This window comes from Gouania willdenowi, assembly GCF_900634775.1.
Source record: "Gouania willdenowi chromosome 24 unlocalized genomic scaffold, fGouWil2.1 scaffold_320_arrow_ctg1, whole genome shotgun sequence".
In the NCBI taxonomy this organism is placed as follows: domain Eukaryota; kingdom Metazoa; phylum Chordata; class Actinopteri; order Blenniiformes; family Gobiesocidae; genus Gouania; species Gouania willdenowi.
In genome coordinates, this window is record NW_021144848.1 from 2,679,357 (window position 1) to 2,703,622 (window position 24,266).

Sequence of the window (24,266 nt, forward strand, 5' to 3'; positions counted from 1 at the left end):
AAGCATCTCTTCTTGTCTTCCATTAGTTGTTTTTTTTTTAACTCTTTTATAAATAGGGCTCTTGTTTTGAAGTTAACAGGAAGTTCAGTCAGTAGACCAATGGAGGGTCTCTGAAAATATGTGAATGAAATGTGTCTACGTGAGTTTTAAAGATCAAATGAGCACATGTTGATATTCAAACGTTTTCAGAACTTTCAAAGTAAAGGTGGAGAATGAACAGATATATTTAGCCTCAGTGTGAACAAGGTTTTTAACGCTGTAGGTTCCAAATGCATCTTGGGAAACATGGAAGTTTACTTCAGTGGGAACGTTGATCATGCTAATCATACTCAGAGGTGTCAAAAGTACTAGACTTCATTACTAAAAAATAATTAAATAATGACTCTAGTAAAAGTAGTGAAAATTCTCCTTTACTTGAGTAAAAGTAAAGTACAGTACATCCTATTTAATGTACTTTAGTGAAAAAGTAAAAATGTAAATAAAAATGTCCCTTCAATAATAAAACAGGGTTTTTAAATGAACAAATTTTACATCTTTTATTTATTTCCACATGAAAACCAGTTCAATCTGTGACCTTTGAACACCTGGAGAATTTAGCATCATTATACTGTAAATGCAATTTGTAAATAAAATGTTTTAATGCTCAATTAAACCCACAGCAGCTTTGAGTTTAACATTTTTAAAAACTGGAAATGTTCACCATAAAACTAAGGCCTGACAAAATGACGTCATTATTTGAAGGTCTTTAAAGTAATGAGCTCATTTTTAAAAGGTTATCCGTACGGTTGCCGTATTAATATACCGACATTTTATTCGTACGCAGAATTACTCAGTGAGTTTGTAGCGTGTGTGTGTGTGTGTGTTTGTGTGTGTGTGTGTGTGTGTGTGTGTGTGTGTGTGTGTGTGTGTGTGTGTGTGTGTGTGTGTGTGTGCGTGTGTGTGTGATTTGAGGCTAAACGTTGCTGATGTTGACCTTTGTTCATTTACAGTACGTGCAGTAAAACATCTGAGCTGCAGCTTCTTCTTCTTTATTTCACCAAAAACAAGTTGGACTTAATGTTTTAAACTCTGTGTGATTCCATGGAAACTTTAACTGATTAGAGCACGTATCAAACTCAAGGCCCGGGGGCCAAATATGGCCCTTTAGAGTTTAGACCATCCAATTTAGCAGCAAGTGAAAGTTAAAAAAACACAAATTATGAAATAATTCAGTTCTAAATACAATAATCCAATGAAACTGCAGTCTTCAAATAACTCATTTCTTGAAATTATTTCACATAATTTCCCCAAATTAGATTAAAAAAAATTGGTCACAAAATCAATGACATTTAAAAGATCAAATCCTGCAGGGACTAATATCTGTCAGTTATTGCCTTACATACTTTATGTATCATTTATTCATCCTGTAAAGTGCACATGGGGACATTCATGTGGAAATTGCTCATTTTCAGGCCCAAAATCTGCTCCATATTTGGGCCCTTAACTAAAATTAGTTTGACACCTCTGGTGTTGTTTTTTTTAACTATGTATCATAAGCCTATTATTTTTTTAATTAAATGTTCTCTCAGTTCTTTCTTTCTTTCTTTCTTTCTTTCTTTCTTTCTTTCTTTCTTTCTTTCTTTCTTTCTTTCTTTCTTTCTTTCTTTCTTTCTTTCTTTCTTTCTTTCTTTCTTTCTTTCTTAATATGTTAAGGTTTTGTTAATTCAGTTTATTTTGTCTTCTTTTTGATTAATACATGAAGGTTTCATTTATTCAGAAAACTTTTTTTCAGGAAATTTACTTTGATAATGAAAAAAACAAAAAACAGATCAAACATTTCAGGAGATCAAAGTGAATTTCCTGAAAAAAAAAGTCTGAATAAAAGAAACCATAACATATTGACAAAATAAACTTGCTGGAATTTTTTCTTTCTTTCCCTTAAATATTAAAATCCTTCAGCTTTGAGCTGCATATTATTTTACAAATTTCTAAATTTCACAAAATTAGAGTGAGGTCCGCATGTGACGTGTAATGACAATAACACTATGGGTTATTATACCATTAAATTAGAACCTGAAATTTATGGGTGGTGGGTTTTTTGTGTGTGACAAAATGTACATTTAATTTTTTTGTACTATTATTATTATTATTAGTAGTAGTAGTAGTAGTAGTAGTAGTAGTAGTAGTAATAATATAAAACTAATATTTTTTTAAGTAACCTAAACTATTTACTTAAACTATACTAATAAACTATAATAACTGAAAGTTCACAATATTGAAATAAATCAATAATACATTTCATTTTTTTTTTAAATGCTCTTTTATGTGTATTTATGATACAGACTGATTTTAAGGTTTCAAATCCAGATGTTTAATGGCTTTTTTTTTTTACATCTACATTTTTTTCTCAGTAATTTAAAACGCAGATCTCTGCTTCCACCGTGTGGCCGTAGGTATGAACAGCAGATACATGTCTGATGTAAACAAAAAGAAACTTTGTCAGTTATTCAATAACACTTTATTGGAGATTTGTTGGGTTCATTATTTGATCCGAACAAAACTGAGCTTTACTTTCTTTTAAAATCCTTTGAATACTGGAGCTTCAACCGGCTGTGACGAGCCACAGGCTAACCTTTTAGAAAACAGGAGTCGCAGAGACACACACACACACACACACACACACACACACACTTCGATACACTGAGATGTTTAGCTGGCATTCTTCCCGTTCCTCTTCTTCTTCTTCTTTGGAGCCTGTTTCTTGGCGGTCTCTGCGCTGGCATCAGTTTTCGGTGAGTCTTTGGGCGATGAAGCAGACGTTGACACTTTTGGTGTGTCCAGTCTTCCTTCCTCCAGGATCTTGGCTTCATTAGGCTTTACTGTCAATTCCTGAGACACCTTGACTTTTGGCTTCCCTGGAACCAGGGAGTTGTCATGGATTTCTGGTTTGTTGGACTCGTCAGATGTTGGTAAAGACTCTGGTTTGTCTTGCTTTTCTTTGTCTAGTTTCTTGTCTTTCTGGGACTCGTCAGATGTTGATAAAGACTCTGGTTTGTCTTGCTTTTCTTTGTCTAGTTTTTGGTGTTTCTGAGACTCATCAGATGTTGGTAAAGACTCTGGTTTGTCTTGCTTTTCTTTATCCAGTTTTTGGTGTTTCTGAGACTCATCAGATGTTGATAAAGACTCTGGTTTGTCTTGCTTTTCTTTGTCTAGTTTCTGGTCTTTCTGAGACTCATCAGATGTTGGTAAAGACTCTGGTTTGTCTTGCTTTTCTTTGTCTAGTTTCTGGTCTTTCTGAGACTCATCAGATGTTGGTAAAGACTCTGGTTTGTCTTGCTTTTCTTTGTCTAGTTTCTTGTCTTTCTGAGACTCATCAGATGTTGGTAAAGACTCCGGTTTGTCTTGCTTTTCTTTATCCGGTTTCTGTTCTTTCTGGGACTCGTCAGATCTTGATGCTTTGGGTGAAGAGTCATATTTGACTTTAACTGCCTCTGGCACCTCAGATTCTGTCACTGGAGCAGAATCTTCAGAGATGGTGGTTTTGGTTTTGAACTGGGCAAAAGCAGAAGCTACCAAGTCTTCGTGAAGGTCCAACTCTGCCTCTTCCTCCTTATGGAAAGGCTCAGCCAGCAGGGAAGTGGCAAACTCCTGCAGCTTGGCCTGCTCTGCACGTAAACGGCTCATGTCCTCCGTCAAAACCAAGTCCTCTTCTTCCAGCTCCTGACATTCCTCAGAGGTCAGGACTCCGGCTTTGGGCAAAAATTTGGAGGCGATGTCGGCGTTGGAGAGGCGGACTTCTTTGATCTTGTCGTAGAGGCTTATCCTCTCTTGCTGTAAGGCCCGGCAGAGTCTCTCTAGCTTCTGGATCTTCAGCACAAACAAATCGTACTCTCTGCCTTTCTCTTGTCTCTGAAGATGGAGAACCGAGAGGTGAGAACATCATTGTTTTAGAGAGTCCCATATCTTCTTCACAGCCTTACCTCTACGATCATGTCCGTCAGAGTTTTGTTGCAGTTCTCAAACCTCGTCTTCCACTGATTGGACTCCTTCTCCATTGTCTTCATCTTCTCCGACATCTGCAATTAGAATATTGACCAGCTGAGCATTGACACAGGGTTTAGTCTTTATTGTCTTCTTGTGTGGTTTTGGTGTCAATTGGGGAACTTTTGTTGTCATTTTGTGTATATAATGCAATTTTCTGTGTTTTGTTTGTCGATTTTGTGCGTTTGAGTTGTTTTGTGTATTTTTTGTTGTTGTTTTCTGTATTTTTTGTTGTTGTTTTCTGTATTTTTTGTTGTTGTTTTGTGTATTTTGGGAGTTAGCTTGTATGTTTTAAGTTGTTGTCTTGTGTTCCCTTGTTGTCATTGTGTGTATTTTTGGAGTCTGTGTGTTTGGTCATTACTTTGTGTATCATGTTGCACTTTATATTACTTACAACTTTATGAACTACAATTTCTGGAAGATTTGTTTTGGGGGGGCGCACAAAATTAGACTGAGGGCCGCAAAATTTGACAATTAAAAAATGTTTGGAATTATTATTATAATTGTTATTATTATTATATTTTATTTCATAATTTAAAGAAAAAAATATTGATGATACAGATGGATTTGAAGCTTTTGAATCCAGATGTGTGATGGGTTCACCACCTACCTTTTCCATCTCTTTTTTGAAGTGGACGTAGATGTCGTTGCTCTTGGCGAGCGTTGCCTGGAACTCGTCAAACTTCTGAGCGTAGAGGGTCAGCTGTGGACACACGAGGATGTGAGACCAACACCTCGACCGATGAAAGCAACTCATTCACGTCGCTTTAAACTTCAATTCATCTCAGGACAAGTTTAAAGATGTCCGTTTTCGACCATCTATCGCCCTCTGCTGGTGTTACCCACTCATATCGCTTTATCCCATAAATCCAGCCTTGTGTTGCTACGGCTACAACAGATGCTATGCTATGTAACTGACGAACCTAGTCCTGCAGTGAGCATGCCTAGTTTTACCTACTGCAGCTTCAGTTTACAACAGGAGGATCCAAACCTTTGGCTGCGGCCCAGAACAGGGACAATGGGGACTTTTTGCAGGCCCACGGGAAAGTAAGGACAAAGTAAGGACTTTTTTCTTCGGTTTTTGTTGTTTGAAAGTAAAATGAATGAAAAACAAAAAGTAATTTTTTTGGAAAACTTAGAGAAAAAAGAAAGAGAAAAGAAATAAAGGTTTTTTTGCCCACAAGGCCAAGCTGCAGAGTAAACTGTATCACATTTCTCAGTTTTATTTACAAGTGTCCAAAAATTATTTATCACATGAGCCTCAACCTCCTTCACTTTGTCACATCGGACGTATCCAACGTCAGACTTTGTTTGATGCACCACTTGATCAGGTTTTCATTTAAAGCCATCACACACTTCGTAAAGGACTTCTTCCTTTTAGTCAAACTCAACAGCTCTCTTAAAGACGCACACATTTCTCTCTGCGAGATAGAAGATGCTACTTCTTCTTTGAAACTTTGCCTAAAAACAGAACTAAAACTCTTTAGCTTTGTGGCTAATGCTTTGGCCCTTCTTCTTCCTCTTCTTCTTCTTCTTCTTCTTCTTCTTCTTCTTCTTCTTCTGAGCCTCTTTCTTGGCGGCGTCTGTTTTCGTTGAGTCTTTGGGCGATGAAGCAAACATCGACAGTTTTGGTGTGTCCAGTCTTCCTTCTTCCTGGTGTTCTTCCTCTCCCACTTCGTGGACCTTACTGGTCTACTCCAGGATCTTGGCTTCATGAGGCTTTGCTGTCAGTTCCTGAGACACCTTGACCTTTGGCTCCACTTAACCTGGGAGTTGTCGTTGATTTCTGGTTTGTTGGACTCGTCAGACATTGGTGAAGACTGGTTTGTGTTGCTTTCCTTTATCTGGTTTCTGGTCTTTCTGAGACTTGTCAAATGTTGGTGAGGACTGTTTTGTTTTGCTCTACGTCTGGTTTTGGGTCTTTCTAGGACAGAGTTCAAATGTGTCAGGTTTTCTCTTCTACAGTTAAAGCCAGCACACACATCGTAAAGGACTTTTTCCATTTAGCTCTCATAAAGACTCCCTCATCGCTCTCTGCTGTGGCGTGAGAGAAGATGCGGCCGCCATAGCATTCTGTATCTACTTCTTCTTTGGACACTTTGGCTAAAAACTGAACCAAAACTTGTGTTTTAATCCAGAACAAACCAAAGTTCTGGGCTTTGTGGCTAAAGCTGTGTCCCTATTCTGTGGTCGGGCTGTGAATATTCACCTGTGCCTGCATGACAGTCCCCTGCTCTCTGAGAGTTTGAGCTTGCAGTTTCCACTCTGCAGCCACAACCAGTAACTGGTTAGAAGGGAGCAGAGACACAGAGACGTGTTAAAGGAGGTTCTCTTTACCTTCTTCTTCATGGTCAGCTCCTGCTCCTTCATAGTGCAGCATTTCTTTGTTTTGTCAATAGTCTCCCTAAGCAACTACGGCAACAGAGACAACAGACGGTCAATAAACATAGAGAGAAAAATAGATAGATTATTCATTGTCATTCAGCATGTTTTCTACTGTCAGGCATGGCAGTGGCAGCATCATATGGTGTGGATGTTTTTAGTGACATGATTCGAAAACAAATGGAGCTAAATCCAAATCACTTTCACTTTAAGGATGACCAGAACGTTTTTTCTCTATTATAAAAATTTTAATTATTATCAACAAAAATACACAGATTCATATTCATCTTATCCAGTCCCATTTATGTCATATTCTCATTTGATCTAGTCTCTGATGATCTTATCTTATTTGATCTGATGTTATACTATCTCATCTTACCCAATCTCATCTCATCATATAAGATCTCATTTAGTCTCATCTCATCAAATTTCACTTGATCTCATGTCTTATTATCTCATATTATTGCATTTTATCTGATCTTATATTATCTCATCTTATCCAATATCATCTCATCACATTTTATTTCAAAATTGCAGGATTTAAGAAAAGAAAGATTTCTATTTCAACAATTTACAACTGCCATTGTGTGATAAAAGCGTATTTGGAAGGGCTGAGATCTCTACAACTGAGTTACTCTACGCTGAGATGCTCTACGCTGAGATGCTCTACGCTGAGTTGCTCTACGCTGAGTTGCTCTATGCTGAGATGCTCTACGCTGAGATGCTCTATGCTGAGATGCTCTATGCTGAGATGCTCTATGCTGAGATGCTCTACGCTGAGATGCTCTACACTGAAATTGTCAAAGGAACATCAATTTTCTTGCATCTTCTTCCCAGCAGTGGTATAAACAGAGGTCGTGAGCACATCCACAGGGAGAGTCTGATGGAGCTAGGGAGTGTACGATATAAATGCCTTTCCAGTTGTACAAGTTGACAGTTTATGTTTATTTCTCTTGGTTCTTTTTATTTTGAAAGGGCAGAGAAAACGTAAGCCTGTAAGAGTCTGGTTCTTTTATTTTGGTTTTTACAGTGTGGTCAGCTCAGAGCTGCAAAACGTCAATGATCAATGACTTTTTACAGATAGAATGTTGGGTTGGGTCAGGTTTTACTCACATACTCCTTCTCCCTCTTGTGCTTCTCCTCGGCCTCGGTCAGCAGCACGTTGGCCTGCTGCAGTTTGGCTTCTGTCAGCTTGTGCTGCAGGTCTCTGTGTCGGTCGATCTTCTCCATGCTCTGCAAGAGAAATGAGAATCTAAGACCAACATCATCATCTTCAACGCTCATGTTCAGGCGTGGAGCTCGCCGTCATTGTTTGAAATGAAGGAAACAAATCAGAAAATGGAGAAAAAAAAGACAGGAAGGATGGCTTTCAAACTGTGGAATTGTTCCTCGTTATATAAAGTATTCATCTGAGTTTTCAATTTCATCTCTAATATTCCTAAACATAATAATGACCATCATTAATATTATCTACTAATTTTATCCTCTGTAAATGATCTTATCCAAACGACTCTCATGTTACTTCTTATCTCAACAATATTATTCTATTTTATCTGATCTCTTCATATGTTATTTCAAATGATATTGTCTAATCTCATCTCATCAAATCTCATTTGATCTCATCTCTTATGATCTCATGTATCTTATTTAATCATTTAATTTATTCAAATCTCATCTAGTCTCATCTCATCAAATGTAATTTGATCTCATCTCTTATGATCTCATTTTATCTTTTTTCAGCTGATCTTATCTTATCTTATCTCATCATTGGTTGGAATGAAGGAAACAAGCCAGAAAACGGAGAGAAAAAGCACAGGAAGGACAGCTTTCAAAGTGTGGAAATGTTCCTCTCTAGAAGGCGTTTCTGGCTTAAAAATATTGACATATAAGTCGAATTGTTGTATAAGACACTCTCAGCATCTTAGCGGCTCCACTTTCATTAAATCTCTGATATCTTCAGTCACGATGAGTTCCTTCACCATTCCTACACTTCGGTTCTCCATCAGGCCGACCTCTGACCTCTAACCTCTGACCCCTCACCTGGGCGTCTCTCACCTCCTCCCTCAGCTCGCACTGGTTCATCAGACTCTCCAGCTTCTCCGTCAGGTTGGTGTTCTCTCTGCACAGGTTGTTGTTGCGCGTGTTTTGCTGTTCTATCTGAGCCTGGATCTCCTGCAGCGTGCTCTGGAAGTGAGATGTGATCTCAGACCTCTTCTCTTCTTCTTCTCTGCAGCGCTGCAGCATTTCCTCCTGCAGAAGAAGAACAGCATCACTCTTAACCATTTCTGGATTCATTTATCCATCTTCTAGCGCTTATCCGTAGTCGGGTTGCGGGGGCAGCTTCCTTAGTAGGGAAGACCAGATTTCCTTTTTGGGGGATCCTGAGGTGTTCCCAGGCCAGTCGGGAGACATAGTCTCTGGGTCTTCCTCTGGGTCTCCTTCCTGAGAAACATGTCTTAAACGCCTCACCAGGGAAGCGTTCGTGGGGCATCCTAACTAGGTGCCCGAGCCACCTCATCTGGCTCTTATCAATGCAGAGAAGCAGTGGCTCTACTCCAAGCATCTCCTGGATGACTGAGCTTCTCACCCTATCTCTAGGGGAAAGCCCAGCCTCCTTACGGAGGAAACTCATTTTGGCCGCTTGTACCTGCCATCTTGTTCTTTCAGTCCTGACCCAAAGCTCATGACCATAGGTGAGGGTAGGAACCAAGATCAGTGCAAACTCTGCACCGATCCACCTGTCGATCTCTGGCTACATCTTTCCCTCACTCGTGAACAAGATCCCGAGGCACTTGAACTCCTCCACTTGGTGCAGGACCTCATCCCCAACCTGGAGAAGGCACTCCACCTTTTTCCGGTTGAGAACCATGGACTCAGATTTGGAGGTGCTGATTCTCGTCCCGGCCGTTTCACACTCGGCTGTGAAACTGATCCAGTGAAAGTCGGTCACAACTTGATGGAACCAACAGGACCACATCATCTGCAAAAAGTAGTGACCCAATCCTGAGGCCACCAAACTGCACCCCCTCTACTCCCTGGCTGCACCTAGAAATTCTGTCCATAAAAGTTATGAACAGAATCTGTGACCAAGGGCAGCCATGGCAGAAACAACCCTCACTGGAAACAAGTCCCACTTACAGCCGGCGATGGTGACCAAGCTCTGATTTCGGTCGTACAGGGAAAAGACGATCCGTATCGGGGGGTCCGAGGAGAGGCTGAGGAGTGTGACCCCCCTATAGTTGGAACACACCCTCTGATCCCTCTTCTTAAAAAGGGATTCATTTACTAATTAAAAATTGGTCACAATATGGTTTAAATAAGTAGAAATATAAAAGATTTCAACTTTTCTACAGAAAAGCATCATGGGGATGTTTTTACTTCCTTGAGTAATGTCAGTCTGCAATGGCCATGTTCCTGTATCTATGGAAGGGGCTTTCAAACTTGGGGTCAGGAGACACTGGAAGGGGTCGTCAAATTCCTTCAAGAAACTAAGAATATTTTTTAAACAATTTGAGCCCATTTTTGATTATTTTTGCCCTTTTTCTACAACTACACCAAACTTGCCATGTTTTCATCTATTTTCATCACTTTTTCTTGCCATATTTTTACTCCTTTTAATGCATTTTTGCTACATTACTCCCATTTATTCCACTTCTCCATCACATTTCAATGACTTTTCTGGATGGGCCCCAACCCCCCCCCCCTTTATTCCCCCTTATAGATGGCTCTGTCTCCACATGACTGTTCTTCAATGTTCACGTCTGTGTTCAACCACCTTCAGCTACAGTGGGGGTCCCCGCTCTCTGGAACCTTTATTTTGGGGGTTGCATGCTGAAAAGGTTGAGAACCACTGCTCTAAGGGACGTACCCTCAGCTGGTTGTTGTGCGCGTGTAACTTCCTGCACAGCGTTTCCAGTTTGCAGCGAGCTGCGATGCTGCTGCGTTGCTCCTCCTTCAGCTTCAGTAGCGTCTGCTCCTCACAGCCCCTCCAGGACATCTGCACACACACAGAGGAACCCGTGAAGGTTCTCACATCTAATCTTCCTGTTTCTGTGTGCAGCATGTTAGGTCTTCACCAGGTCAGCGTGCCTCTTCACCAGTTCATCCAGTTTCTCCTCTGGAGACAAGAGTTTACTCAGACTCTGCATGACGTTAGAAACATCTGGGAGGAGGACACGTGTTTAATGGACTCATAAAGAAGGATTTTTACCACAAACACATCAGAAATAGTCATGAAGAAGGAAGTAACTGAGAAGTGAAATCAGGTCTGCAACACTAACATTAAATAAGATTTACTAAATATTATATTCCTAAACATAATAATGACATTATTATTAATTATTTATTTAATTTTCTGGAAATGACCTGGAAATTATCATCTCATCTAAACAACTCTCATGTTATTTCTTCGTATCTCAACCGATATTATCTCATCTTATCCAATCTCTATTTTTTTTTTTTATCTCATATGATCTTGTCTCATCAAATCTCATCTAGTGTCATCTCATCAAATCTCATTTGATCTCATCTCTTATGATCTCATCTTATCCAATCACATCTAATCGTATTTTATCTCATATGATCTCATTTAGTCTCATCTAATCTCATCAAATCTAATCTTATCTCATCAAATCTCACATCATCTAAGTTCTTATGATCTCACTTTATCTTATTTGATCTAATCTTATATTATCTCATTTTATTCAATCTCATCTCATCATATCTGATCTCATCTAGTCTCATCTCATCAAATCTCTTTCGATCCAGCCTCTTATGATCTCATCTTACACAATTTCATCTCATATTTATTTTATCTCATATGATCTCATCTAGTCTATTCTCATTTTATCTTATCTCTTCTGATGTCATCTTATCATATTTCATCTGATCCTATAGGATCTCATCTTATCTTTCATCTCATCTAAATTCATATGGCCTCATCCTATTTAATGTCTTCTTATTGTTTCATCTTATACTATCATATCTCATCTCATTTTATCTCATCTTATCTCTTCTCATCTAATCTTACATTATCTATTCTTTTACCATGTTTTCTTACCTCATATATGCTCTTATTGCATTGTATTTCATCTCCTCTTGTCTTATTTCATATGATCTTTTAAATGTCATCTTATATTTTACATCATCTCATTTTATTTAATCTTATATTGTCGTATATCAACTCATGATACCTCATCCTATTTCATCTCCTTTTAGCTTATTTCTTCTCATTTAATATAATATATCTTATATTATTTATTCTTTTACTGTTTTTTCATCTCATATTACCTGCTCATTTAAAAAAACAAAACAATTGAATCTAATATCTTATCTTAATGTATCTTATCATTATCTCATGTCATCTAATCTACTGTATGAGTTCCTTCTTCTTCAGACCATAACCTTTAGTGTCTCACCTGTTTGTGTCGCAGTTTTCGGGGGATTTTCCTCGTCCAACTCTGCCTCCATCATACTCTGTCAATTCACATCAAAGTCACTTTTTCACATAAAAGTCACTATAACATCAAAGTCACTCTATCACTCCAATGTCCCTCTTTCACATACAGGGTACGGAAAGTATTCAGACCCCTTTAAAATGTTCACTCTTTGTTTTATTGCAGCCATTTGCTAAAATCAAAAAAGTTAATTTTATTTCTCATTTATTTCTCACTTTTTGCAAATTTATTAAAAAAGAAAAACTGAAATATCACATGGTCATAAGTATTCAGACCCTTTGCTCAGTATTGAGTAGAAACACCTTTTGAGCTAGTACAGCCATGAGTCTTCTTGGGAATGATGCATCACGTTTTTCACACCTGGATTTGGGGATCCTCTGCCATTCTTCCTAGCAGATCTTCTCGTTTCGTCAGGTTGGATGGTGAACATTGGTGGACAGACATTTTCAGGTCTCTCCAGAAATTTAGGTCAGGGCTCTGGCTGGGCCAGTCAACAATGATCACAGAGTTGTTCTGAAGCCACTCCTTTGTTATTATAGCTGTGTGCTTAGGGTCATTGTCTTGTTGGAAGGTGAACCTTCGGCCCAGTCTGAGGTCCTGAGCACTCTGGAAGAGGTTTTCTTCCAGGATATCTCTGTAGTTGGCCGCATTCATCTTTCCTTCAATTGCAACCAGTCGTCCTGTCCCCACAGCTGAAAAACACCCCCATAGCATGATGCTGCCACCACCATGTTTCACTGTTGGGATTGTATTGGCCAGGTGATGAGCAGTGCCTGGTTTTTTCCACACATACCGCTTAGAATTAGCGCTAAAAAGTCCATCAGACCAGAGAACCTTATTTCTCATAGTCTAGGAGTCCTTCATGTGTTTTTTGGCAAACCCTATGCGGGCTTTCATGTCTTGCACTGAGGAAAGGCTTCCGTCGGGCCACTCTGCCATAAAGCCCTGAATGGTGGAGGGCTGCAGTGATAGTTGACTTTGTGGAACTTTTATTTAACCCCATACGAGCAAATGTTAGCTTGTATGGGGTTTAATGAAACTTTTCTGAACTGGATTGGAGTGTTCTATATGAATCTACGGTCAAGAGTCAAAGTCAACAGGCAATGCTCCGAATTTTTTGATGTGGGACGGGGGACAAGACGGGGATGCACTATCATCAGCCCTTTGTGCTCTTAACATTGATCCCCTTGCAGAGCTGATCAGAAGCAACCCCCTTATAGAAGGAATAAGAGATGAGAGCGGGAACCAACAAAAAATAGCCCTATATGCTGATGACATATTGTTGTTCATTGAAAATCCCATTCACTCAATCCCTGCTCTCTTAAAACATCTTAATGAATATGGTGTGGTGTCTGGCTATAAAGTTAATCCTAACAAATCAGAGGCAATGACAATGTTAGGGGCGTGGCCTAGCCAGCTGGGTGACACAGTATCTTTTCACAGAACTAAACAGGGGTTTAAATACTTAGGAATCAAACTCACTCCCCATGTACCTCAATTATAGAAGGCTAATTACAAAAAAATATTTAAAACATTTAGAAAAGAACTGGCAGGATGGGATGTGCTCCTGTTATCTCTTCTGGGTAGAGTGGAAGCTATTAAAATGAACCTAGTTCCCAGACCTTTGTTCCTATTCCAGTCTTGGTCCCAACATCAGCTTTTACAATGTTGGACAGACTTATTTTTAGGTTCATATGGCAAAATAAGAGACCAAGAGTGAGACTTAAAACATTTACTCTTGAGAAGAGGAGGGGTGGACTTGGCCTTCCCAATATGAAATGCTACTTTTTGGCAGCACAACTAACAGCGGTGTTAGCCTGGGCTAACAATGACGTGGAGTCAGGATGGGTGAACATTGAGCAAAACTCACTGCCAGCTACAGAAGAAACTGGAAATCAAAAACACACTGTGTCCACAGTGGACACAACCTTTAGGAGATGGGAAGGCAGAGGCCTAAAGGTTATTGATCAGCTGTTCTGTGATAATGTTCTACAGCCATTCTCATACAGTATCTCCAAGACAAGTTCTCTTTACCCCATAGTGATATGTTTCGTTACTTTCAGATTAGACACTATATCACAAACCATAAGAATTGGAATACAATTAAAACTACCCCATCAAATGTTGAAACATGTTTCCCATTTATACAGAAACCTGCTACTGGACACATCAGATAATACTCACTATATCAAAAACAAATGGGAGCTGGAGTTGAATATTATAATAGAGGATGGAGAGTGGGAAACAATGTGTAGTGGTTGCCATAAAGGAATTAATAGTACCACATGGAAGGAGTTTGATTGGAAGGTGAAGATGAGGTTCTTTAACACACCTTTGGTGGCTTCTAAATTTGTTGACCACCCAGATGCAAGACAATGTTTGAGAGGATGTGGAATGGTTGGTGACCATTCTCATATATTCTGGGACTGCCCAATCTTAATTCCTTTCTGGAGATGAAGATAGATAAGATTCTGGGAGTTGATTTACTGTAAACGCCAAGCCAGTTTTTTTTAAATTTGACTCCTGAAAACATGTATACAAAAGATCAAAGGCACCTGTTACATATACTCCTGATGACTGCTAAGAAAATGGTGACAATAAAGTGGAGGAATTCAGCCACAGCCACCAACAGTGGAACAATGGAAACAAAGAGTGAGAGCGGTGTATGGAATGGAGGCTTTAACAGTCACTGTTAAGTCACTCTGTTACATCAAAGTCACTTAATCACATCAAAGTCACTTAATCACATCAGTCGCTCTATCGCATTAAAGTCACTCTATCACATCAAGGTCACTCACAGATGAGCTGAACATGACCCTTTTGTGTGTGTGACTGACCGCTGCTTTGCCTGCAGAGCCGTGGAGGCTAATGATGTCCTCCAGTTGTCGGTTGAACTCCTCCATGGCGTCGAAGGCGTTGGTGGAGGAAGAGGAGGAGGAGGGAGATGACGAAGCATCGTCGCTTCTGGGATTCACAGATGGGGAAACGTTGCCCGACTGAGGCACCAACACCTTCTCCATCTTTCCCTGAGCGACACATTCAACAGGTACGTAAAGGATTTACAGTAGAGGTTATTCTGGATTGTCAAAGTCAGGCTTTAGTGACTGAGCAGGTTAACCACCAGGCTGCCAAACAGCACTATAACAATAACGTAAAAGAACAATCTTAAAACTATAGAAGAACATAAAAGAACAATCCGAAAAACTATAGAAGACTATGTTAAAGACCACAATCCGAAAATTATGAAAACAACATCAAATATAACGATCTTAAAACTGTAAAAACATATTAGAAACAGTTACACATGTTTACAGTTATACATGTTACATTTGATATTATAGGTGTGTGTGTGTGTGTGTGTGTGTGTGTGTGTGTGTTTCTGTCAGTTTGTGTGTTTGTGTAACTATGTGCTTCACTTTGTGTGTGTGTGTGTGTGTGTGTGTGTGTGTGTGTGTGTGTGTGTGTGTGTGTGTGTGTGTGTGTGTGTGTCGCTGTGTATTACACTTTGTGTTTGTATCACTGTGTGTGTGTCAGTCACTTTGTGTGTTTGTATCGCAGTGTGTGTTATTGTCAGCGTATGTGTCTGTGTGTGTATGTTTGTCCCTGTGTTTGTGTCATGTTCTGTTTAGTTTAGTTATTCTGTGTCTTTGTTTTATTCTGAGTCTTGTCTGTGTTTCAGGTGTTCCTGTTTGTGGCTCCACCTCCCAGTGATGTCTGTGTGCTTGGTGGGTGATTGATTAGCTCCCTCGTGTTTTCACCCAGGTGTGGCCCATTCCCAATCAGGCCTCCTCCACTATTTAGCTGAGTGTTTGGACACAGTATGACTGCTGGATCATTGTTTGTGTGTGTATGATGTCAGGTTAGTTGTCTCCTTCCGTGTTTCTGGTCTTGCTCCCTGTTCCTACTCCCCTGTTTTTGGATTTAAGTTTGGATTTTGGATTTTGTATTTTGAAATAAACATGGACTGGTTCCAAGAACGGTATTCCTGCATCCTGCCTCCATCTTTCCCTGCATTTGGGTCCTCACCAACAGCTCATCGTGACAGAATGATCCCGCCCCAAGTGGACCCAGCAGAGACAGATTTGGCTGAGATGGACATGGCCGAAAGGACTGCCTACTGGCAGAGCTACCTGCTGGAGGCAAGGGAAGATCTGCTGTATGGATGGGAGGACGAGCCTGTTAGGGATCCCTACTGGGGAACTCGACTGGCTTTGGGAGGACCCCGGAGCCTACAACGAGGTAAAGGTCGGTCTAGAAGGAAGGGTCAGCCCCGCCAGTCTCCTAGCTCCCAGGCTAGCGTCCCTGTTTCTCCTAGCTCTCAGGCTAGCGTCCCTGTTTCTCCTAGCTCCCAGGCTAGCGTTCCTGTGTCTCCTAGCTCCCAGGCTAGCGTTCCTGTGTCTCCTAGCTCCCAGGCTAGCGTTCCTGTGTCTCCTAGCTCCCAGGCTAGCGTTCCTGTGTCTCCTAGCTCCCAGGCTAGCGTTCCTGTGTCTCCTAGCTCCCAGGCTAGCGTTCCTGTGTCTCCTAGCTCCCAGGCTAGCGTTCCTGTGTCTCCTAGCTCCCAGGCTAGCGTTCCAGTCCCGGCTCCACGCACCCGGCCGCCGCCTGCCCTGCCGCCTGCCCTGCCGCCTGCCCTGCCGCCAGTCCCGGCTCCACGCACCCGGCCGCCGCCTGCCCTGCCGCCAGTCCCGGCTCCACGCACCCGGCCGCCGCCTGCCCTGCCGCCAGTCCCGGCTCCACGCACCCGGCCGCCGCCTGCCCTGCCGCCAGTCCCGGCTCCACGCACCCGGCCGCCGCCTGCCCTGCCGCCAGTCCCGGCTCCACGCACCCGGCCGCCGCCTGCCCTGCCGCCAGTCCCGGCTCCACGCACCCGGCCGCCGCCTGCCCTGCCGCCAGTCCCGGCTCCACGCACCCGGCCGCCGCCTGCCCTGCCGCCAGTCCCGGCTCCACGCACCCGGCCGCCGCTGCCCTGCCGCCAGTCCCGGCTCCACGCACCCGGCCGCCGCCTGCCCTGCCGCCAGTCCCGGCTCCACGCACCCGGCCGCCGCCTGCCCTGCCGCCAGTCCCGGCTCCACGCACCCGGCCGCCGCCTGCCCTGCCGCCAGTCCCGGCTCCACGCACCCGGCCGCCGCCTGCCCTGCCGCCAGTCCCGGCTCCACGCACCCGGCCGCCGCCTGCCCTGCCGCCAGTCCCGGCTCCACGCACCCGGCCGCCGCCTGCCCGCACCAGGCCGCCAACGTCGCCGCCAGTGCCGCCTGCCCGCACCAGGCCGCCAACGTCGCCGCCAGTGCCGCCTGCCCGCACCAGGCCGCCAACGTCGCCGCCAGTGCCGGCTCCCCGCAACCAGGCCGCCAACGTCGCCGCCAGTGCCGGCTCCCCGCACCAGGCCGCCAACGTCGCCGCCAGTGCCGGCTCCCCGCACCCCTGTCCCGTCTGAGCCCGGCCCGCCGGAGGTCTTCCCGTCTGAGCCCGGCCCGCCGGAGGTCTCCCCGCCCGGCCCGTCTGAGCCCTCTTCGCCCGGCCCGCCGGAGGTCTCCCCGCCCGTCCCGTCTGAGCCCTCTTCGCCCGGCCCGCCGGAGGTCTCCCCGCCCGTCCCGTCTGAGCCCTCTTCGCCCGGCCCGCCGGAGGTCTCCCCGCCTGCCTCGTCTGAGCCCTCTTCGCCCGGCCCGCCGGAGGTCTCCCCGCCTGCCTCGTCGGCTCCGCCTCATGGGAGGCCGCCGGACTCTTGGTCCCCTGCTTCGCCGGCTCCGCCTCATGGGAGGCCGCCGGACTCTTGGTCCCCTGCTTCGCCGGCTCCGCCTCATGGGAGGCCGCCGGACTCTTGGTCCCCTGCTTCGCCGGCTCCGCCTCATGGGAGGCCGCCGGACTCTTGGTCCCCTGCTTCGCCGGCTCCGCCTCATGGGAGGCCGCCGGACTCTTGGTCCCCTGCTTCGCCGGCTCCGCCTCATGGGAGGCCGCCGGACTCTTGGTCCCCTGCTGCGCCGGCTCCGCCTCATGGGAGGCCGCCGGACTCCGGGTCCCCTGCTTCGCCGGCTCCGCCTCATGGGAGGCTGCCTAACTTGGTTTCGTCCCTCCTCCGGGCCCCCGTCCACCCACCCTGGTTTGGTGTTTGGGTGGATAGATTTTTGTTTTGAGCGTTTGGAACCCGCTCCTTAAAGGGGGGGTTCTGTCATGTTCTGTTTAGTTTAGTTATTCTGTGTCTTTGTTTTATTCTGAGTCTTGTCTGTGTTTCAGGTGTTCCTGTTTGTGGCTCCACCTCCCAGTGATGTCTGTGTGCTTGGTGGGTGATTGATTAGCTCCCTCGTGTTTTCACCCAGGTGTGGCCCATTCCCAATCAGGCCTCCTCCACTATTTAGCTGAGTGTTTGGACACAGTATGACTGCTGGATCATTGTTTGTGTGTGTATGATGTCAGGTTAGTTGTCTCCTTCCGTGTTTCTGGTCTTGCTCCCTGTTCCTACTCCCCTGTTTTTGGATTTAAGTTTGGATTTTGGATTTTGTATTTTGAAATAAACATGGACTGGTTCCAAGAACGGTATTCCTGCATCCTGCCTCCATCTTTCCCTGCATTTGGGTCCTCACCAACAGCTCATCGTGACAGTTTGTGTATTTGTGTGTTCCTGATCCCAGTTGTCGTCACAACTATGTTTGCGTATCTTCTGGTTAAAATTAGTTGCACAGTTATCTGACACCAGGTCTGCTACACACACACACACACAGACACACACACACACACGCACACACACACACACACACACAGCTGTTATCGCACAAACTATATTGGGTGTAACCCTATATGGTCAACCTGTTCAATAAAGCAACACACACACAAAACCTACACACAATCTACACACACAGATGTTTAGTTTGAAGACTTAGGCTCCACCCCTCTTGTGCAATGTAGTACATATTTATAATGTAATATGAGAACATAGAATGTTTCATATATAAACAGTATGTGTATCTATATTTATACATTTAAAATACATGTCTATATATGTTTATTGCTGTTTTGTGTCTTTTTTTGGTCATTTATTATGTTTTTGTTGTAATTTTGTGTTATTGAAGCTTTTTTTGTGTATTTTGGTTGTCCTTCAGTGTGTTTTGGGATCCATTTTGTGTACTTTACTGTCATTTTGTATATTTTTCTTGTAGTTTGGTGTGTTATTAAAGCCATTTTGTGTGTTTTTTAATGTAATTTGTGAGTTTTTTTTGTTATTTTGTATATTTTTTTGTAATTGTGTGTGTTATTGAAGCCATTTTGTGCATATTTTTGCATTCTGTTCATATTTTGTGTATTTTTGTTGTCTTTTTGTGTGGTTTGGGTTCTATTTTTTGTAGTTTTGTGTGGATTTCAAGCTGTTTTGTGTGTTTTTGGTGTCATTTTGTATCATTTTTGCCTTTTTGTATACTTCTCTGTTTATTTTACTGTATGTTTATTTACTTGCGAGGGCCGCACAAAACTAGACAAAGAGCCGCGTGTGACCCCTGGGCCGCCAGTTGCCCATTTTCTAATATCAATGACTCCAAAGACATTTCTGGGAATTGGAATTGGAATTCAAATCGTCTTTAAAGTCATTTCTTCTTGAGGAAAACTTAGAGAAATGTGAAAACATTGGATTTTTAATCCCAGAATGTAAACATTGTTGTGTTTTTAATGATTCAGTGATCACAGCCTGATGTTATTCACAGACAATGACAAACAGGAGGCCATAATGGAGGCCCTTCACCTCTCTTTTTAAACCCAGAGGAACATAAAAAAAAGCCTCTGAGCGTAAAGACGAGATGGAGGGAAAAATAAATCAGGGTTAGAAAGATGTGGAGCGATAAAAAGAGTCTCTTACCAGGAGTAGAGCAGTGAAGGAGAGCAGGAGGAGAAGAGAAGGCAACAGGAAGGGCGAGCGACAGCTGAACCCTAAAATAACCTCTCTCTCTATGTGTGTGTGTGTGTGTGTGTGTGTGTGTGTGTGACAATAACTCATCCTAAAAAATGGTCTGGGGGTAAAAAGTAAAGTAAACGTACAAAATGACAGAAAAATACACAAAACAAAAACCAGAATACGTTAAAAAAATACAAGTAATTACAACATTGCAGAAAAATACAGGAAAAGGCAAGGAAAAAAGCAGAAAATCCTCCAAAACTACTAAACTCACTACGGAATTACACAAAATGAATAAAAAAATTATACAAAATTAGAGAAAATTATAACAAAAGACAAGAAAAATAGAAAAAATGACTCAGCAAACCCACGGTACTAACAAACAAGCAAAACGACAACACAAATACACGAAAATGACTCCAGAAAAACGCAAAATGACATAAATACACAATGTGACTTAAAAAAAAAACCTACATTTTACAGGAAAAATACACAAAAGCAAGACAACAACAAACATGACAGAAAAACACAAAATTACTATAAAAACTCTGTTGTTTCCTGTATTAATGCTCTGATTAGTCGTTATTCTAAATGCTGATATAAATGTTGATAATGTGGCCCTTCCATCAAATAAACATATGTGGCCCTCGCTGTGATAGAAGTTACCCACCTCTGTTATAGATAATAATAATAATAATAATAATAATAATAATAATAATAATAATAATAATAATAATAATAATAATGTATTCATTTTTAGTTTACATTTTGTCTTTTAAGATACTGTAATTCTTGTGTTTTGTAGTGTATTTAGATTTTCTGCTTGTGTCATGTGAAACATATCTTTGTTTAAAATGTGTTTGATTAATTAATTAATTATCTCATTCATTCATTAAATAATTAATTAAATAATTATCTCATTCATTCATTAAATAATTAATTAATTAATTATCTCATTCAGTCATTAAATAATTCATTCATTCATTAAAAGACAATGGGGAAAAAAACAAAACTAGAAATTGTAAAATAAAATTTAAAAAAAAATCAGAATTTAAGAGACCAAGTCTCAAGTGTAATATACTTAGTTTGAGATAATAACTCATAATTATTAGATACTAAGTCATTGTTATGAGATTGTAAGTCATAATTATCAGATAATATCTAATTATTATTATGTATAGTAGAATTAGTAAAATTAGCAATTAGTAAAATAATAACAATAAAAAATTCTAAAGTCATAATAATGCGATACAATCTCATAGCTATCAGATACTATCTCGTTATTATGAGATACTTAATAGTATCTGATAATTATGTATAGTATAATTAGTAAAATAAGAATAAGAATGGTAACAATTATTTGAGATATATTTATCTCATTATTATGACTTTAGATTTTATTATTATTTAAACAGCTGGAGGTTAACAACTGTGACTTTTATACCAGGGCGGTGACGTCATCAGACGAGTTGAGCGCTCAAAGGTCACAGAGAGCGTCGGTGTTTCCGGTGAGTTTAATGATGTTTCGGTTCAACTGGTGTCCGTGTTACCTGGTGGCGAACTTCAAAGCTAACCTGGTTGCTAGGGGTAACCCGTAGACGTTGAACAACTTTGAAAAATTACGTCTCAACATTGAAGATGTAAAAATAAAATAAAATGAAATAAGATATATAAAAAAAATGACGAAATGTGGAAAAATAAAAAAAAATACCTTTTAACATTGAAGATATATTTACATGAAACACAAACGAGGACAAAATAAATAAATAAAAACTGTTGGGCAAAATAAGACATCAACTTCATAAAATAGTAAAAATTATAGAAAATGATGCCTTAATATAAAAAAATGAGGTCAACATTTAAAATATTAAAAAACTAGGGTCATTTTTTAAGAATGAGGTTTCATGAATGTGGCATAAATATTAAAACATTAGGGCTAAACTTTAAAATAACAATCAGGCCTAAACTTTGAGAACTGCACATATTATAAAAAGTTTAAATCTTTAACCCTGAGGAGAAGCCTTTACTGCCCCCTAAAGGTGAACAGTTAGAGCTACAACTGTATTCTAATCACTAACATTCTCAGCATACTTTTATTATTTTATGATTTAAATGACTTTATTCAAACAATGGAATGTCAATAATCCCATTGAGATTATTCATAGTTTTCAGACCAAGTGTGATAAACTGACATGTTTTCATCTCCATCTTTATGTCGGATTAATTACTGATTAAAAATATACGACAGACTCTGGATTTAAAGTTTTAGTGTAAAACTAGTCATTTCCCCCTCATAATAATGACTTAATCTCATAATAATGACTTTTAATCTCATAATAATGACTTTTAATCTCTTAATGATGACTTTTAACATCATAATGACTTTTAATCTCATAATGACTTTTAATCTCATAATAATGACTTTTAATCTCTTAATGATGACTTTTAACATCATAATGACTTTTAATCTCATAATAATGACTTTTAATCTCATAATGATGACTTTTATTCTCATAATGATGACTTTTAATCTCATAATGATGACTTTTATTCTCATAATAATGACTTTTAATCTCATAATGACTTTTATTCTCATAATGATGACTTTTATTCTCATAATGATGACTTTTATTCTCATAATGATGACTTTTAATCTCATAATGATGACTTTTATTCTCATAATGACTTTTATTCTCATAATGATGACTTTTATTCTCATAATGATGACTTTTATTCTCATAATAATGACTTCTTGTTGGTACTTTTGTATTTTCCAGCAGCAGATTTGAGCATTAATAACTGACGGCTTTAAAAACCACAAAAAATGTAGATGAAGCACCTTTAATAAAAAATGAGCAGCACACTTAGTACATGTGGAGGTTTAATTACTGATCTGGGTCATTTCACATCATCTAGACAAGTGGTTCTCAATTTTTACAGACCATTACCCCCAAAATAAAGGTCCCAGAGATGTAAATCCTTGTTTTAGTCAGAAATACAATGGGTTAAAAGTGAACAAAAATGGTGGGAAAAGTGGTAAAAAGGGTTCAGTGTCAATATTGAAACATTTTGTTTTAACTGACAAATAATGGGCATGACAAATGGTGAATATGGTTAAACTGGCAAAAATAAGCATGAAATATGGTGAAAAGAGGTAAAAAGTGTTTTAGTTTCACCTTTGCGATTTTATCTGTGAAAAGCGCTACATATCAACACATGTGACATTAGGTGGAAACGTGGTGGAAAGGGTTTATAAGAGAAAAAATGTGCAGAAAATCATTGAAATGTGATGGAAACGTATCATAAATGGGAGAAATGTAGCAAAAATACATTAAAAGGAGCAAAAATATGGAAAGAAAAAGTGATGAAAATAGATTAAAATATGGTGAGATTGGTGTAGTTGCTGAAAAAGGGTCAAAATAAGCAAAAATGGGCTCAAATTATTCAATAAATATTCTGATCTTCTTGAAGGCACCTGTTGACCCCTTCCTTAAGCTAAAATACAAATGAATGTGCTTCTTCTTCTTCTTCTTCTTCACTGGAATGATTTCAACAAAACAAACACTGTCTCATTTTGTTTGTTTCAAATTATCTGAGAGAAAATGTTTGAAACAGGAAGTGTTTGTCGTTGTGCGTTTAACTTCCTCACATTCCTTTGGTCCTTGTTTATTGGTTAAAATTTTAACTTATTAATTAGTATTTTATCACCACCTCTGCAATTTTAATCTAACTAAATCAATCAAATCGGCCCACAAGAGAACATAAAATAACTACAAAAAAAAAAAAAGAATTAATTAATATGTTGATATCTTTAATTTCTTCAAATTCACAAAGATTTGCTGTGCGTGAATGTGGGAAAAACACTCCAGTTTTCTAAAATCCTTCACTTTCTTACAAACACTTCCACAAAATTGACCTAAATGACACAAAAATGGTCTGAAAATCTAATCCAGTTTTAAAGAGAAGCTTGGATCTCACACACTGTAACATCAGTTATACATGGAAGTGCAGACTTGGACATAAATATGGTGAAGTCGCTCTATTTTTCACCTCCCTTGTTTTTATGAGCCACGAACCGTAATATCCGGGGGCTTGTCCAGGATCAGCTCTGCTGACTCCTCATTGAATTTTCGGACCTAATGTAAAGTACTCTCAACTCTTGCACCTTCTCATCCAACATCAGTGCCTGACACCATCACTGCACTACAGCATGTAATAAACTCAAAGCCCGGGGGCCACATCTGGCCCTTCTGCAGATTCAAGTCGGCCTGTAGGAGAAAATAAAATGACAAAAAATGGAAAAAAAGAGAAAATTGTCTTCAGTCTTTCCAAGTTTTCCTGTGCTTTTATCTCACGACTGCAGTGGCTTCTAATCGCAAATGTGGGAAAATGCTCCAATTTTCTAAAATCCTGCACTTACTTACAAACAATCCCACAAAATTGACTTCAATCACACAAAAATGGTCTGAAAATCAAGGAGTTTTGAAGAGAAGCTCCTGCAGGTGCCTGACATACTACATACTGTACATCAT

At 40.6% G+C, this 24,266-nt stretch overlaps 1 protein-coding gene across 6 annotated transcripts; it reads right to left on the reverse strand.

The window, feature by feature from the left end:
- Positions 1–2,481: 2,481 nt before the first annotated feature.
- On the reverse strand, positions 2,482–19,826 carry txlnba (taxilin beta a). Of its 6 annotated transcripts, none has more exons than XM_028440464.1 (12): positions 19,699–19,826; positions 14,657–14,884; positions 11,820–11,877; positions 10,479–10,564; positions 10,271–10,399; positions 8,458–8,652; positions 7,516–7,635; positions 6,358–6,432; positions 4,631–4,723; positions 3,960–4,055; positions 3,152–3,888; positions 2,482–2,944 (listed from the first exon to the last, which is right to left on the reverse strand). In XM_028440464.1, the coding sequence occupies exons 2-12, from the start codon at positions 14,876–14,878 to the stop codon at positions 2,689–2,691; spliced, it is 2,067 nt and encodes a 688-aa protein (XP_028296265.1). In that variant the 5' UTR covers positions 14,879–14,884; positions 19,699–19,826; the 3' UTR covers positions 2,482–2,688. The 6 variants fall into 6 exon arrangements, with proteins under 6 accessions (XP_028296265.1, XP_028296264.1, XP_028296263.1 ...); XM_028440463.1 differs by having other exon boundaries at positions 3,083–3,888; XM_028440462.1 differs by having other exon boundaries at positions 3,014–3,888.
- Positions 19,827–24,266: the final 4,440 nt, after the last annotated feature.

Coding starts and splice junctions, on each gene's coding strand:
- txlnba (XM_028440460.1), bottom strand. CDS start 14,878: ATGGAGAAGGTGTTGGTGCCTCAGTCGGGCAACGTTTCCCCATCTGTG. Junction 10,565..11,819: donor GAAAACTGCGACACAAACAG/GTGAGACACTAA, acceptor TCCTCCTCCCAG/ATGTTTCTAACGTCATGCAG. Junction 4,056..4,630: donor TCAAAAAAGAGATGGAAAAG/GTAGGTGGTGAA, acceptor TTCTAATTGCAG/ATGTCGGAGAAGATGAAGAC.